The sequence below is a fragment of the Pleurodeles waltl genome, chromosome 11, assembly GCF_031143425.1.
Source record: "Pleurodeles waltl isolate 20211129_DDA chromosome 11, aPleWal1.hap1.20221129, whole genome shotgun sequence".
Classification (NCBI taxonomy): Eukaryota; Metazoa; Chordata; class Amphibia; order Caudata; family Salamandridae; genus Pleurodeles; species Pleurodeles waltl.
The window spans coordinates 476881629-476898453 of record NC_090450.1 but is presented as its reverse complement, the minus strand read 5'-3'; the positions used below and the strand labels follow the sequence as shown (position 1 = coordinate 476898453).

The following is a 16825-nucleotide window of genomic DNA, read 5'->3' as shown; positions in this document are numbered from 1 at the left end:
TATTTCAAATAGTAAAACACTCATGAAAAAACATATTTTTATGTATATGGCTATCAAATGTCCCTACCTTTTAGATGGAGTACCTAGAATCAGACGTAGGATTGTCTATTTTTATGTATTATTCCTTTTTTGGCTCTCTGAAAAATTAATTCATCCCAAAGTACTTCAATGAATAAATTGTGTGATTAATGGGCAATTTAATGCACTGTTAGTGGTGTATCATAACTGAGATCTGATAGGTTAACTAAAGGAACTGCTGAGAAAATATCTAATTGACACTAGATGGAGTAGTGATAGGCTGTCACATGGATTTCTCATGCAATATTTATTTGAATACTAGGGTGTTTACTTTATTGCTCATGCCACAGTTCATGTTTTGCAATGTGAATCTGTTTCGGCTGCACATGCTTTGCAGTGTGCTGACTTCTATAGCTTGGGTCCTGTCCAGAAAAAGAAATAATTCGGTTGTCAACTGAGGTCCATGCTATTACGGGTCTGGCAACACTGTGCAGCCATCTGCTACTTCTGTTTTTCCACAGTGGCAATGGTTTGGTAGGCCACCACTGACAATTGTTCTACAAATTTCAGAGTGGACTCTTCCATCCATAACCATGTTTATTAATTGCGTCATCAACGTCTTTAAACATTTCAATATCCCTTCACAAATATTTTCAGTTGTCAGCAATCTTGAGTTAAATAGTGCCTGGAAGGCCACTGCAGACCTACCCACAAATATTGGTAGGTAGTTGTGGACCCAGCTCTTGTCTGCAACTTAGGTTTTTGCTCTTCACTCTGCTGTCCACTCTTCCCCTCAAACATGCATCACCCAATGATGAGTCAGTAATCATTTTGCATCTCTTTGCCACTGAGAGCTCTCCTCATTCTTTCCTCTCCTTATTCTACTGGCTTTTGAAACTTGGGAGCAACCCATCCTATCTTGAATCTGTCTTTTATGATACTCTCTGTTTCATTAGTTCCCTTTAGTTTGTTTTATTTCTTTGGTCACTCTGACCAGATTGTAAGTTCTATGGTGAACAGTGCTGCCCTCTCCCCTTGTTTAACAGAGCTCCACAAGGACCTGCACCAGTTTCTCTTCATGTCTATCACCTATTTTTACTTTTCTAGTACTTTTATAATGATGGGACAAAGATAGTTGTCTCATTTTATTTTCATCAATCTTCTCCTGATAAACTTGCCACTATTTCATCCTGTCTTCCACCAATAATTCCATGATGTCATTTTGCATACCCTGCACTCCCACCTCCCATACAAAATTATTTTCTTCCTGCAATTTGTTCATCCTTATTTCTCTACACCTATGTTTTCTCAGGCCTGCACCTCTCTATCCTTATCATCTTTGCTCCCAGTTTATACTCAAACAAGGAGGCAAGCTTCTGCGACAAATGGTCGGAATAGCTCAACCACAGTTGGATTGCTTCTCTCCCAGCCTGGCTACTTACACCAGCTTCCCTTCAGTGACCCTTAGTTCTCCTTAGTAGAGTAGCTGGCTTAGTATCAAGTAAGCCCCTTCCGCAAGATCAAAACTTTCCTTATCTGTTCTTGTACTATAAGCATCTCACGAACCTTGAAGTTATTTCTACTGCACTTTTCAAAAAAACTTTCATCTCTTTGTTGTTTAGTCTGCTGTATTTTGTTTTTGAAGGCATTGATAAACATATTCAGCTAAGTATCTCACCTTCTCTTTGGTTCTTCTCCACATTTTTTTATTGGTTACTCCTTCCCAATTATGAGCCTGTTCTCATTCCTGGTCATCTTTCAACTTCTGCGTCGATCTTACCTACTCACTTATTATCCTTCTGTGCACTGGCTACTAGTTCCTAGCAGAAGTAAGTTCAAGAGCCCTTTGGCTGAATCATCAGGGCTTCCATTGTTCAAGTTCTGGATATCTTTAATTATGATTCTTACAAATATAATAATATTAATTCACTTCAATTTTCCTCTCAACGACTGCTGATCACTCCTGAACTTCAAGACACTCTTTTGAGTGGGTGCTTCTTTCTTACCTTGCTGCTAAAGCCTGTAATGCTCAACCATTGTCAAGATCATGTGTTCCTGCCATCGGGTGGCGCTGCAAGAGGACCTTCTACGTGCCTGCTGCCATCATGAATACTTGATTTAAACCTGTGCTAACTTCAGTATTCAAAATCTCTCAGAAAACTGATCCTCTCAAGATTCCATCCCAGGGTTTACTTATCAACACCCAATGCATTATGGTACTTGGCCGATCATGAGCGCTGGAGTGGAAACTTTGGGTGAATCTTATTATGCTTGGAACTCTAGTTTACTGCTTCCAGCATGCCCATATGCTCCCTTGCATGTATGCCTGTCATATTATGAAAGAAGATCCGATCCATGTTCCACTCTGGAGTTTCGTGCTGCCCACAGGTTGCTTCCTGGAACCTCTGTGCACTCCTTCAGGCAGAGAGTTAGAGGAGGGACTTTGATTGCCCTCACCTGCACTGTGCTGCACCCTTCTCACACCTTTTCTGAAATTCAAGCACCTTGTGTAGCTGTGAGCTGGGAGGAGGGATTTAAGCCTGGCTTCTGCTTCCAGAACTTGCGCTTCAATGGCTGCCATTGCCGGGCACTCCTGTGTTTCTCTTTAGTTGCCTGCACTCCAGAATCCTTGAAACCTTGAGAGGAGTTTCTTCTTCCTGCTACTGCTTTCGTAGTATCCAGTTTTCCTGTGGCTGCCCTGAGCAGCATTGTTTGTATGTGTTTCCCTTGATTCTGTCTAACCTTCCCTTCTAGCCTGATATCCTGAGTTCTCTGTTTTCTCTGTTTGGCTTCTGACCGCACCCATATTCACTGAGTTGGCAGCGGTTCCCTTTATTTCCTTGTTGTGAATCTCTGTTCTGTACTTTTTCTGAGTTCATGTGTTTATCCCATGTACCAGCAGGGCATAACTTGTTCCAGTGACTGCTGGGTACAATCCTTGTTTCAGTTTCCCTGTACCAATTGGGCATTTCTTGTTCTACTGCCTGTTGGGTACAGACTTGAGTTCCTTGCTCTGAATCCTAGTTTCAGTTTCCCTGTTCTAACGGGGCATTTCTTGTTCCAGTGCCTGTTGAGTACAGCCTCAATTTCCTTTCTCTGAACCCTAGTTCCAGTTTCTCTGTACCAATGGGGCATTTCTTGCACGAGTGCCTGTTGGGTACAGCCTTGCGTTCCTTTCTCAGAATCCTAGTTCCACTTTCCCTGTGCCAATGGGGCACTTCTTGTTTCAGTGTCTGTTGGGTATAGTCTTGTGTTCCTTGCTCTGAATCCTAGTTCCAATTCCCCTGTACCAATGGGGCATTTGTTGTTTCAGTGCCTGTTGGGTAAAACCAGCCCCTGATTCCTGTTCTTTATATATGAAGCCCTGTTCATAAGTCCTTGTCCTGTTTTTCTCCTTTTCTTGTTGCCATCTTTTCTGTCATGTATTCTGGTTATTTTTCCACTCTGGTTTTCTGTTCCATTCCAGAGTTGGTAACTGTCTGTTGCAGCTCCTATCTGTTTACAGTGTGACCTCTAGCTTGGTCTCTTTTCCAATCAGGTAAGGGAAAGGCTTCTTTTGGTGCGCCCATGTCCTTCAGAGCCTTACCTGTCTCAGTGTTGTTGTCAGTTTAATTCCACCTTGAACTGAGTGCAACAATCTCTATATTGCAGGCCCCACTATGGCTTCCCTGTATGACTGTAAGAGTAATCTGCCGGTGTCAGTCCAAAGGGTTTTTTCTAAGCTACCAGGAGACCTCATGTTCATATACCAGTACACCCCTTACTTTGATCATACCTTGTTCTTGTTGATCCCCTTCCCTGTTTTGTTTAGTGGCTTCAGTTATATCTTGAATAGCGTGCTATTAGCTTGCCTTGTCTCCTGCTAAATGTTACCTCTGTAATCACTCAGCCCTACTTTGTTCCCTGACAGCCACCACTTCTCTTGACTGATGATCATCTGACTTTGTGAATCCTTTTTTCCTTCTCCTTTTTAGGTCATCGCTTTACAGAGCACATGCGCTGTCTCGGAGAAACATGGTGTATCTACTTCGTGGGCTTCAGCCTGCCCATAGGTTTCCTAGTTAGTGGCTCAGGCATCACTCTTATATTGTTTCTCATCATTGTCCATGGAATGGACACATAATGCCCCTTCTTGTGTTTATTCCTCCCCGAGGACATGGACCAGTTACTGTTATCCCCTCACCACTCACATTTTAACATCTGTTTTAGGACCAACTATTTTCTTAGTTTTTTACCACTCTACCACAGTGCTTGTGCTTTCACCAGCTGGCACCCCCAGTGACAGACGCACTCTGTGATGAGCTTCCTCTGCTGTACAAACTACTAACACTCCTCTTCTTTATATGTGTCTCGATTTCAGGTACTTACTAGTTGATGGTGAATTATATACTTATTTATACCATTTTTACAATTCAGCAGCAATGTACTAAAGATGCAATTGTATATAATGTACCCTACCAGTTATACATTTGCTGGGTTTCACCATCAAAACCAATAATGGCTTGGAACTCCCAACATGTAAATTAAGCTATGGCGTTTATGCTATCACTTGTGCCTGTCCTCAGACCCAGTCACGGACCACGCTGTGGAACGGCCATCGGCCATGTTGCTACAGTTCATTCCTTTGCATCTGTGTTCGTTTGCTCTGCTCTGCCTGGCTTAACAACAGAAGCAAATTGGCTAAGCAGCTTACTGCTCTAACTGACTCTGCTTCTGTTTAAGATGTGAGCACCTCCTAACTGCTATTAGTCTACTGTTTAGGCCGCTCATAGTCACCAGAAAAAAAACCACACAGAGGTTCTTCCCTCTACTGCGGCGCACACTGACTGACGTCATGTATGTGTTTGTTTTTTTGCAGTTTTTCTCGGTATCTTCCTCATTAATTTTTTTATCGCATGGGGTTAGTATGCTTATAGTGCCTAAATTGCCTTCATTCTCCACACAAGTCAACCAAAATACATATTTACTTTTCTATAGTGGCCGAAACGTTTTACCCCAAAGTTTGCATCTGATATTTTCTAGTCTTCCTACTTATCACAACAGTAATGTGGGAGTGGTAGCTTGTGCGCAATTTGATCTGTAAGGAGTTGAAGTCTTGGATCTGATTCAGCTTCTTTCCTCTCACCAGGGATTGGGAAGTATATCATGCTCATACATTTCATTTGCAAGCATCTACTATGCACTTAGACGCTGGTCTGATCTAATTGGCACGTGGTCTCTTTGTTCATGCAACATTTGTAACAATTTGAGTATTGTTTATGGCGAAGATTCTAAGTTGTGGTCACAGTAGCTTGATTTCCAAGTGTGAGTCATATGCTGGTTTCCTTGGCATTTGTCACTGGAGGGACTTGGCAGAAAATTGCTGTTCTGCTGGAAAGTTACGTACCAGTTGGACCCTTCTGTGAAATGTTACCATGTTATTTCAGTTCAGTATAGACACAATGTTCCTGCTTTGCATTTTTGTTTAAGAATCTAATGCTTCCTCTGAGTTGCGGTTTTGGCCGATTTCAGTTAATAAAACGGATTTCATGCCTGAGAAAGCAGCAGGGAGAGAATGTGGTCTTATTGCCGAAGTTTCCAATTTTGGAACTAGTGAACACATGTTTACGCCTTGGCTACTTATTATCCTGTAATTCTAAACAAATCTCTTATTCTCCCCGTGCCTAAAAATATAAAAGTTACCTTGTGTAATGTAACTGGTGCTTATGTAAATCACTCCTGTAATTTCGTGGTACATCAAACTGCTAAATAAATAAGTAAGCCCAGGACTGGCGCTCCGTCTCCTTTGTGAAATTGAGTGGTAAACTTGCCCAAGTGTATATTCTGATGCAGTTAAAGGGTTTATCCTTAGGACATTTCTGAACTGTAGGGTCTGTTTGGGTATTTAGGTATGTAAGGGATAGTTTTGTCACTGTTAGTATAGTCATTTCACTACACAAGACAAAATGAACAACATTGCCAATGCTGTTTTTAATTACGTCTGGAACCACTTTTACACAGATGTAATTTTGAAAAGGTACATTGCACAAATGGAGTCACACATAAGACATAAAAAACAGGTATCACGATCAGCACTTTCAAAAATGGAATAATGTGTGTCAAAACAAATGAGAAAAGGGACCAGTACCTAAATTACACTGACCTGCACACAAATGACGTACCTTTACAAAGCAGTGACAATGTGGCTTTATTTTTTTGTAACTTGTAGTCTCTTTCTGTGCATCTTCCAAGTATCTCTGTATTGCTTCCACACCCGTCTATCTTTCTCTCAGTCTTCCTCATACAGGAATTATATTCAGTAAGTAGAGCAAATTTTGTTTAATTAACTTGTGTTGTTTGTGAAAGTGAGGACAGTGGTGTTGGGGAGAGGGGCACGTTACATGCTCCGCTGATGACACTGTGAGGACGGCAGGCCTCACCTAGCACCAAGCGTGCATAATTGCACTGATGTGCCTAAAGACATTAACACTGACAACGCCTGTAGCTCTCAGATTGGCGAGACCCATTGGCTTTGTCAGTGCTTGTTTACTTTATTTTCCCCGGCTGGTTCTGTTACTTGTTAGCCAGAGGATACTCTTATTGCATGATCGTGCCCTTTACACGCTTCCTACATTATCAGCAAAGTCATCACTTTTGCTCTTTTTTCAACATGTAGGAGTTTCCCTCTTCCTAATGTCTGATATGCTCAACCTTATGCCTTTTATAGAACCGTACTTGGAACTCACCTATGCCAGTCTCTTTCCTGACTCTTTTCGATCTGTGTTAACAAGCTATGTAACCATTGTTTTTAGTTCTTACACAGTCAGATCTTAGGTTTTATATACCCTCTTGAGCTGCTGGTGTGAATGGGAAACCCATCAGAATACAAGGGGAACTCACAGGCGTTATGAAAGTGAAAAATAGATGCTGTTTGGTTTCAAGTCCTCTACAGAACAGTGTTCAACAGAGAATTAGATTGTGGGTTACTTGGCACTAACAGAGTCTCATTAAAGACATGCACCTAATTGGACACCAAAGGTCCATTACTAATGACCCAGAATAATGCTTGGTTACTTAGTATCCCAGAATGTCCAAGACCAGGCGAATAAGTAACTCTGGGGGCAGAGTTACCAGGTATTACAAGTTGGGGGGGGGGGTGGCTGTGGTGGTGTATGAACGACAGGACCCTTTTGGCTCCAGATGAACTCCGTAGAACTGTGAAGTAGGTGTTGGAATGTGGGGAAGTGAATGCAGGTTTAGAATGTTTGTGGTTCCAGGCAGACAAATAAAGATGTGTAATATCCAGTCCCACATGTGGTGTAGTCATTGGAGGGCACCCAGGCTGGGAAAGATGCTACATGTGGCGATGAGATAGGGGAAAAGTAACTCGAAGATCAACAGTGCTCTCCCAGAGAGTTTGCCATGGTCCAAGCAAACTGCTTATGCGTGCTACCTGTGCCTTCGTGAAAGTGCAGAATCAGTGTTTGGCGTATGCGGAGTCAAAGCACAGCTCTAGCCGATGTGAAGCATTTGAAGATAAAGAAAGCTTCACTGAGAAGTCTATACATTGTTGACCAGAAACCTGCTGACAAGGCTGTAAAGAGAGGTATCACAGTTCTACACAACATAAAGCTATACATTACATGGAGCGATGATGCTGAATGTGGATACAACCAGTAATGACAGAAAATTACAGGATGACGCTGCAATCCGAAGCGCTGTGAGGCAGAGATCAACCAGCTGTCAAACAACACAAAAGGGCACCTGAAAAACACAGCAATTCCGATACAACAAAAGGTTATCTGTTTACCTGAACCAATTAAAGAGAGTCATCATGCCACATCAGTGGGGAAGTGGCCCAAGGATAAGCGCCCAGGGTTATGCTTACGGAGCTGTCCATATCTGAAGCAGTGATCGTAAAAGTAAAAGGCTGTTCTTCCCAAGGAGACCAATAAAGAGGCCATGTTTCCCACAGTTATAGAAGATGACCCAGAGGCCAGCATGTTGAAAGGCCTCAGAGATGGTGTGTATGAACGAGTTCACCAAGACTGCCAAACGGAGTCAGAGAGAACTCCATTCTCGGTATCAGTAAATCCCTTGAAAATTTATATTGCTGCGGCCTTCCTGAAACCACCACCATTTGATATTGCCAGAAAGCTAAATATTGGCGATAGATGGACTGCTTGGATAGGGACATTTGATGATTTTATTGATGCACTCGAAGAAAAAGATAACAAGAAGATTATCAAATACCTTAAGAATCTTGCTGGTGAGGGTGTAAAAGAACTCGTAAAGAAAATGCTGGGAGCTGACGCAGTTACATACCGTCAAACTGAAGAAGCCTTGAATCGCAAATTCAATCCAATGCCGAATGTAGATTATGAAAAGTACATTTTCAGTCAAGAACGACAAAGAATAGGTGAAACAATTGACGCATTTGTTGAGAGACTGAATACGGTCATCCAACACTGTAAGTTCAATAAATGTAATGATGAGGAAACAATACGTCTCAGAGTTATGGATGTATGCCAGTCAGATTCATTCCGACCATGAATGCATGAGAGAACTTCTTAGTCTGGAGCAAGTTTTCATGGCTGCCAGAGCTGAAGAGCGTGTCGATCGACAAGGTGCGGACATGGAGGCTGGAAGTGCCTAAAGTGAGTCAAGCATGAATATGAAAAGCAAGCAGAAGCACAAGGCTGAAGGACAGATAGTGATGTCTCCACAGAAAAAGAAGTTGTGTTTCAAGGGTGTGGGAAGGAGAACTGTTTTGTAACATTTACAAGTTGAAGGAAAAAATAAAGCGCGTCACAGCGAGAAGACAAAATTGCTGCCCGAACATTCCAGAAGTGATGTTCTTCATGCCCACAAGCCCAAGTGATAACACTAGTTGGGACAAATCGACACCAAATGAAGTTGATCATCTTCTAAATCATTGTAAAAAAGGTCTTCAGTATCAATATTAAGTGGAATTGAAGAAGGTGATTGTGCATTGTCGATGTTTACTTCAGAAAAATGTGCACCTGTTGGACTGGCCACATGTGAAGAAAATACCTGTCAAAGAAAATACGACATGAAAAAGCACCAAAGTCATTCAAACACTGTCTAAAGATTATACTAAAAATAAATGGTTGTTTAATACCTTTCATTATGGACAGTGGCGCGTCAATAAACATTGTGCTTGAGGAGAAATATAATGAACTGTCTCATTGCCATGACTGACGCCATTGAATTCTAAAGTATGCACATGGGCTACATCAATGCAATGGAAAAGTATTGTTTTATTCCTAGCAACAATAAAACACAAGACGACAAAAGGGCAAGGGCCCTCACATGTGCTTCAAGTTACAATGTCAAGTGCCTGTTTACTCAGTTTCAGCACAGCTGCTGATATGGGACTCATCTCAGAGAACTACAATGTGAATAGTCAACACAAAATAGTAAGTCCATTTCCTTCGTTATTTCATGGGTTTCCAAAACTTGACTATGGAAGTTTAATTACATACTAATGAGGATGTCCGTCCTGTTGCTCAAAGACACAGACTAATTGCATTTCATTTACAAGAAGCTGTTGAAAAGGAACTTGAATCATTGCTTTAACATGATATCATTGAGTGTTTTACTGGCCCAATGCCCTGGGTTTCTCCCATAGTTGTAGTTCCCAAAAAGGACAGTGAAGGAGCTGTACGCATAGTGTGGACATTCGTCAAGTAAACAGGGCAATTGAAAGAGAACGACATCCAGGTCGGCACACTGCTGACATGATAATACAAATGATTGGTGTTAAGGTCTTCTCTCACCTTGATTTGAATAAGGGATATCGAACTTGGATTGGGAACTCAAGAATAACTATAGGTTCATTACAACCCTTTCTACACATATTGGTCTGTTTCAAAATAAAAGACTAAGGGCCTGATTACAAACTTGGAGGACGGTGTTAATCCGTCCCAAATGTGACGGATATACCACCTACGTATTAAGAGTCCATTATATCCTATCGAACTCGTAATACGGTAGGTGGTATATCCGTCACATTTGGGACGGATTAACACCGTCCTCCAAAGTTGTAATCAGGCCCTACGGACCTGATTTACATCCCGGTGGAGAGGGTTTCTCTGTCACAAACGTGGCAGTTATCCATCTGCCATATTACAATCCAATTATAGCCTATGGGGATCGTAATACAGAGGACGTTTGTGACGGAGTAACCCTCCGCCAGGATCAAAATCAGGCCTTAAGTTTCGGTGGGTCATCACCTGCAGAAACTTTTACCTTTGCTGAAAACCATGAAGTCAATAAGACTGTTAAAGTTCTTTGGCCATATATTTTCTGATGGGGTATGACGCAAGATTCAGCTAAAGTGCAAGCATTGTCATCTGCCAGTCCAAGATGCTTCCATGTTACATTCATTCCTTGGCATGGCCAGTTACTGTTCCAGATACATACAAGATTTTGCAATTCTTAGGGCTCCATTGAGATACTTGGTGAAAAAGAATGTTTCATTTAAATGGACATGTGAATGCATGCAAAGCTTAAAGAAAATTAAACAAGCTAGTGGGAACGCTCCCAAATGGCATATTTGAATCCAAAGCTCCATACCTAAGTTGTTGTTGACGCTAGCCCAGTCGGGTTAGGCGCAACGTTGCACAGCACAGTGGACACCCAAATGCTCGAAGACATATTGTCCATATGCAAGCAAAAGTTTGTCCCAAACTGAACACACTTATTCACATCCTGAAAAAGAAAGTTTAGCAGTGGTTCGGCTTGTAAACATTTCCATGTGTACTTATACAGAAAACCTTTTATGCTTGTGACAGATCATCAAGCATTGTTGACCATCTTTGGCAATCCAAAGGCCAAGATGCCTCCTCGCATTGAATGTTGGGGTCTACAATTACAAGAATACAACTACACAATTGTGCATCGTCCAGGGAAAGAACAAAACTCTGCCGACTATTTCTCCAGGGTGCCTATACAGTGTGTTGTACCCTGTTCAAGATGCTGCAGCCGACATGAACTTCTTTGTGAAATCAAACACACCAGCTGCCATTTTGTTAGAGCAAATTAACATTGCCATGAGTCAAGGTAGTGACATGCTAAAACTGAAAGACATTATTACACATCACTCTTGCCCTAGATAGCCCCAAGGGCAGGGTGCAGTGTATGTTTTAGGTAGGGCATATAGTAATGTGTTTTATATGTCCTAACAGTGAAATATTGCTAAATTTGTTTTTCACTGTTGCAAGGCCTGTCCCTCTCATAGGTTAACACAGGGGATACCTTTAAATCTGATTAAAGTGTAGCTTCCCTTTGGGAGCGGATGGACATGTGGAGTTTGGGGTCTCTGAGCTCACAATTTAAAAATACATCTTTTAGTAAAGTTGATTTTAAGATTGCACGTTTGAAAATGCCACTTTTAGAAAAGTGAGCATTTTCTTGCTTATACCATTTCTGTGACTCTGCCTGTTTGTGGATTCCCTGTCTAGGTCAGTTTGACAGTTGGGCTGGTTGCACCTCACCCTAGACAGTGACACAAAAGGAGCTGAGGTGTAGTCTGCAATTCCTGATGAGCCACCTGTGCTAGGAGGGAGGGGAGGAGTGGTCACTTACACCTGAAAGGGCTGTGCCTGTCCTCACACAATGCTGTCTCCGACCCCCTGGGGAGTGACTGGGGCCTGGCCTGGGGAGGGCAGGATTTCACATTCAAAAGAGACTTTACTTTGAAGTAGGCCTACTTCAAAGGAGAAATTGGGGATAAGAAGGGCACCCAAAACCACAGACTTTAAAACACTTCTGGAAACAAGAGGAACCTCTGCCTGGAGAAGAGCTGAAGAGCTGAGGAGAAGTGCTGCCCTGCCTGTTACTGTGCTTTGTGGAGCTATCCGGCAGTTGCCAGAGTAAGAGGGCAAAGACTGGACTTTGTGTGCCTTCCATCTTGTGAAGAAATCTCCAAGGGCTTGATTTAGAGCTTGCCTCCTGTTGTTTGAAGTTTCAGGGACAGCAAAGACTTCTCTCTGCCAGCACCTGGAGTCTCTGGAGAGACTCCTGCTCTGACAAGTGGTGCCCTATCCAGTCCCTGGGCCCTTGTTAGGAAAGCTGGTGGAAATCCAAGGAAATCGACTTCGGACCGACGCCGCTGCTGAATCCGGTGATGCCGCCTGCAACCGACTCCGTAATCTTCGCTGGAACGCGACGACCTTCGCAGGCCCGACGCCGCTGCAGACCCGTTGAAGTCCGCGACTCCATGGATGTCGTGTTAACACCTCATCGAAGCATTTTGTGTTTCTAAGCGCTATTTTTGAGTTTAATCTTTAAAAATTCATAACTTGACTTGTGTATGTTGGATTTTTGTCATGTCTTGTTTTGTTTAAATAAATATTTCCTATCTTTCTAAACTGGTGTTGTGTCATTTTGTAGTTTTTTTCATTAAGTTACTGTGTATGTTGGTACAAATACTTTACACCTAGCACTCTGAAGTTAAGCCTACTGCTCTGCCATGCTACCTAGGGGGTAAGCAGGGGTTAGCTGAGAGTGATTCTCTTTTACCCTGACTAGAGTGAGGGTCCTTGCTTGAACAGGGGGTAACCTGACTGTCATTTCTAACAGTCTGCAACAACAGATATTTGAATTAGCCATGAAGGGCATTGTGAAATCGTTGCCACAAAACAAGCTCTCTGAGACAAAGTCTGGTTTCCTCATCTTGATGAAAGAGTTGAAAGAGAGTTGAAAGGCTGTCACCTTTGCAACTGCTTGTCATCGACAACCATTCAACACCCCTTAAGCATGTCAGAGCTGCTAAAGCATGCATGGGAAAGAATTGCTGTTGTTTGTTTTGGTCCTCTAGACAATGGACATCACCTGATTATGATTGTTGATGAATACTCCTATTTTCCATTGATAGGAGATCTCTCATCTATCACTCAAGAGAGTCATCGAGAGATTAGACTGCATCTTTGTGACATGGAGCATTCCTGCGATCTTAAAATCTGACAGTGTCCCAATTCTCAACAGTTGAGAATTCAGAGTCTTTCTCAGTCATCATGTTCATCATGCTTCCTTGGAAAAGCTCAACCTTGAAACTGTCTTGAATTTTACCCAGCAACCTTGCTGTCCGACTCCTCACTCAATTACATGTGAATGCCTTGCAACTTTGGTGCTCAAGAGTGAAATGACGACCAAGTTACCTCAATGTGCCTACACAAGATCAAGTACTGAGGAAAAAACCTCTACCAAAGACTTAGATGATAAAAAGAAAATAAAGACCTATGCAGACAAGTGACCACATGCAAAAGACATTGGTTTTTGCAAGAGGAGAACAAGTGGTTGTTCTTCAACAGAGAAAATGTAAGTCTGATGCTCCATTTGATACGGAGCCATTCCATATCGTAACCAGCAAAGATCCTGCCCAACGTCCTGCAAAAACCATTACGTGAGATTCCTTGCATTTCAGGCACTTGGATCACCACTCGTCAGATACTGATGTCAATGTAGAGACTGTTTTGGAAAGGACAGTTATAAAATCCCAGACTGCTGTTGCTCCTGCATGGCGAATGCTGATCATGAACTCCTTAATAAGTAATAATAATAATAATAATGATAATTATTATTATTTTTATTATAATAATAATAATAATAATAGCCATGCTATTTGCTGTGAAACACCCTCCCAGAACCATTGAGAAGCTGTCTCTCCCTCATGACGTTTCAAAGACAGCTGAAGCCCTGACGGTTTTTCAAGTTAGCAAGACCTGGACAGACCAGACGTGTTGCTGCTAGCACTGAGAAACCCCAAGTGGTTTGCTGAGCGCTTTGCAAAACTCTTTAATAATAACAATAAATCACTTTAATAATAAAAATCATGGATCCTACTATTGCCATTTCCCAGTTTCCTGAGACATGATCGGGACAAGTAATTAGAGCACCACAAAGGCTCATCAAACAACTATGATTTTATATCTTTATAAAAAAAATATTTTTTTATTTAACAGAAGGAGAGATGTAGTGATGTGTGAATTATGAATGACAGAACCCTTTTGGCTCCATATGAACTCCCTAGAACTGTTACGTAGGTGTGAGAATGTGGTAAAGTGAGTGCAGGTTTATAATGTTGAGTTTGCGGTTACACGCAGATAAATAAAGATATGTAATATCCAGCGTTGTGTGTGTGGCATAGTCATTGGCAGGTACCCAGGCTGGGAAAGACGCTACAGATGGGTACTTTTAGAAATGAGCAGGTGAAGCTTCCAGGTAAAACACCACAAATCCACAGAATTTCCATTGATCTTGTTATTACGATTTGGATTTGATATTGAACCATGGGATGTCTAGCAGAATAATGCAAACCACCTGAATCTATAAAAGCTGACAAACTGGAAACTATTTTTCTGGGTTCTTTGTGTGTTGGTTGTCACTGGGCGGAATCCATTATGAGTACTGTTGCTAGTTTCTGGTCTCCCAGAGCTTTTCCAGTGAACTGGAATCCAGGAGATGGTAGAGGTGTTGGAACTCAGAGACTGTTTGCTGCAAGTAATTACACTTAATAAACTAAGGCCCATATTTACAAGCGGCCTGCGCCGTCGGTGTGTCACTTTTTGTGACGCACTGGTGGCGCGGGCTGCTCAACTATATCTACAAGGACAAGCAAAGCCACAGTGCATAGCTTTTCATGGCCTTGTAGATATGGAGTAAGGTAACGCAGTCCAAGTTGCTGCGTTGCCTTACTTTGCGTCAGGGAGGCATTTCCATGGGTGTTGCGTGGCTGTCCCCATGCAACATGCATGGCCTTTTAACGTATTTCCAGACTTACAAGGTTTTGCAAACCTGGGAATGGGTCAAAAGCCTACGCCACCCCAGAGGTGATGTAAGAGTGTCGCAACAGGGAGAAATATCTTTATTAATATTATTTAATATTGTTTTTCCATTCTGCAGCACACATAGAAGAAGGAAAGTGCCTCCATCGATTGTTTTTGTGCAGGAAGGTAACCCTTCCTGCACAAAAACAATCAGTCCCACAACACAGGCACCCTTGCACCATGGTGCAAGGGTGCCAGCATTGGCGTGTGGCTGCAGTTTCTGCACCAGTGCAGGGGAAGAGGACAGAAATGCGCGATATCTTGTGGATAGTGGTGCATTTCAGCTCTTTCCCAGTGGCTCACCCTCCGCCATGGGGCCGTTTAAATATAGCTCTCCGTACATAGAAATAAAGATAAAGCCTTCGCTTCTCCAGTGCAGATGCACATACCCTTTTTGATCTGTCCCATAGCACCTCAGACTGCCCCAGCTGCCCAAACTACCAAAATGATATTAACTGCTCCTTCTCTCCTCCTTCCCCCTGGTATGGAATGTGAAATCTGAACAGAACCCTGTTATAGTGTAAGAGCCTGTTGGAAAGCACGTTGTGTTCACCAACCCACCTGCGCCTACTGATTTCCTCTTACCCTCCCACGTCACCTTAGCAAGAAAGATGCCTCCTCTCCCCGTCATTCCAGCCAGAAGTCAACAGTCAACAAAGGACTAGCCATTTCAGAAAAGTTCTGCTCCTTCATTAAAACCACATATAAAAATTAATGTGGGCTATAGTCCTAGCATGCTAGATCACTGCAGTGCTTTTACATACCAGTCTATCACATATATAAAAACAATGCTAACAAATTTAGAGCAGAAGAGAACCTCTTGTAGCCCCACAAAGAGGTATACTTCTTTGTAGGGAATCTCTACAACAATATCAGCAAATACTAATTGCTTTATGGTTACGTAAGAAATAAAAGATACTTTTGAATCACAGCACATCTAAGTGTTTGTTAAGCTATTAATACATTAACTTTTACAGTTAGAACATTGTCCCCAATGGGTAGTTTGTATATCTATGCTGTAGAGGTTGCTTCGGATTTGATAGGCAACCACTGAATTTCATATCAATTAATCTTATATACAAATTTCTGTAAACTCATTTCTGTATGCCGAGGTCTTGTACTTAGCATGGGAAAACAAGCAATCCCAGTGACAGACTGTTCACTCTCACTAATACAACAGATTCATATGTAGGTCGTTACTGTATTAAGGGGGACATATTTGTGTGAAAAAATCATTCAGGGATCATAAAGACATATTTCAGAAAATCCTGCCAAGAGGAAACACCAGCTAAGGAAAATGGATTTCTGATTGCCATTGTAGCTCCTACGACCTCAGCACAAATCATCTTATGCAGAAATGGTGACCAGTGCCTTGAGATTGCTCACTGCTTGTTAAACATTGTCACTCACTATGTTTGGTGACAGCTTTCTAGAAAATCCATTTTCTTTCCCCATTGCTAGATTCTGTCTGAAACCTTCTGACCAAGAGGCATTGGTCCCAGGTTGCCCAAACGTAATGTGCTCATAAGGCATGTCTTTATGCAGTCTATATTAGTCTCATCCAGGCTGTACAAATGTGATGTGTTTATGTGGTTCTTTTCAAGCAGTTTCTAGAAAATTTGTACTTTTGTCATCCCTGTAAAGTAGATAACCCCTTTAGTGGAAAGCCTCCATTTCAAACTTAGTATGATGAATTGTCTTTAGCAGAAGAAGATACTAAACATTTCATTATCTTTTGTTTTTTTTTATTTGCAGAAGAAATATCTGATTGTTCACCCAAATACCTGTGACTGCAAATTGTGTACAGAAGACGCTTTAGAAGTAGGTGCAAACTCCATCATACATCTCTACAACTTTATGCCCCTCGCACAGATGCTATAAATGTGTGAAGCACTGTGGTAACATTATGGCCTCGAGAATACTTCATGTATAGTGTGCTATATATGTGATTTCACGCTTTCTCATGCTTTGCAAGG

At 42.0% G+C, this 16825-nt stretch overlaps 1 protein-coding gene across 7 annotated transcripts in view; it reads left to right on the top strand.

Annotated features, from left to right (window-relative positions):
* LOC138265795 (nuclear body protein SP140-like protein) overlaps window positions 1-16825 on the top strand; it is a 637415-nt gene that overhangs the window by 467380 nt on the left and 153210 nt on the right. For all 7 annotated transcript variants that reach the window (XM_069213830.1, XM_069213831.1, XM_069213828.1 and 4 more), the window contains one exon: window positions 16605-16670. In XM_069213830.1, coding sequence (XP_069069931.1) covers window positions 16605-16670 — 66 coding nt within the window. The remainder of the gene's footprint in view (window positions 1-16604; window positions 16671-16825) is intronic.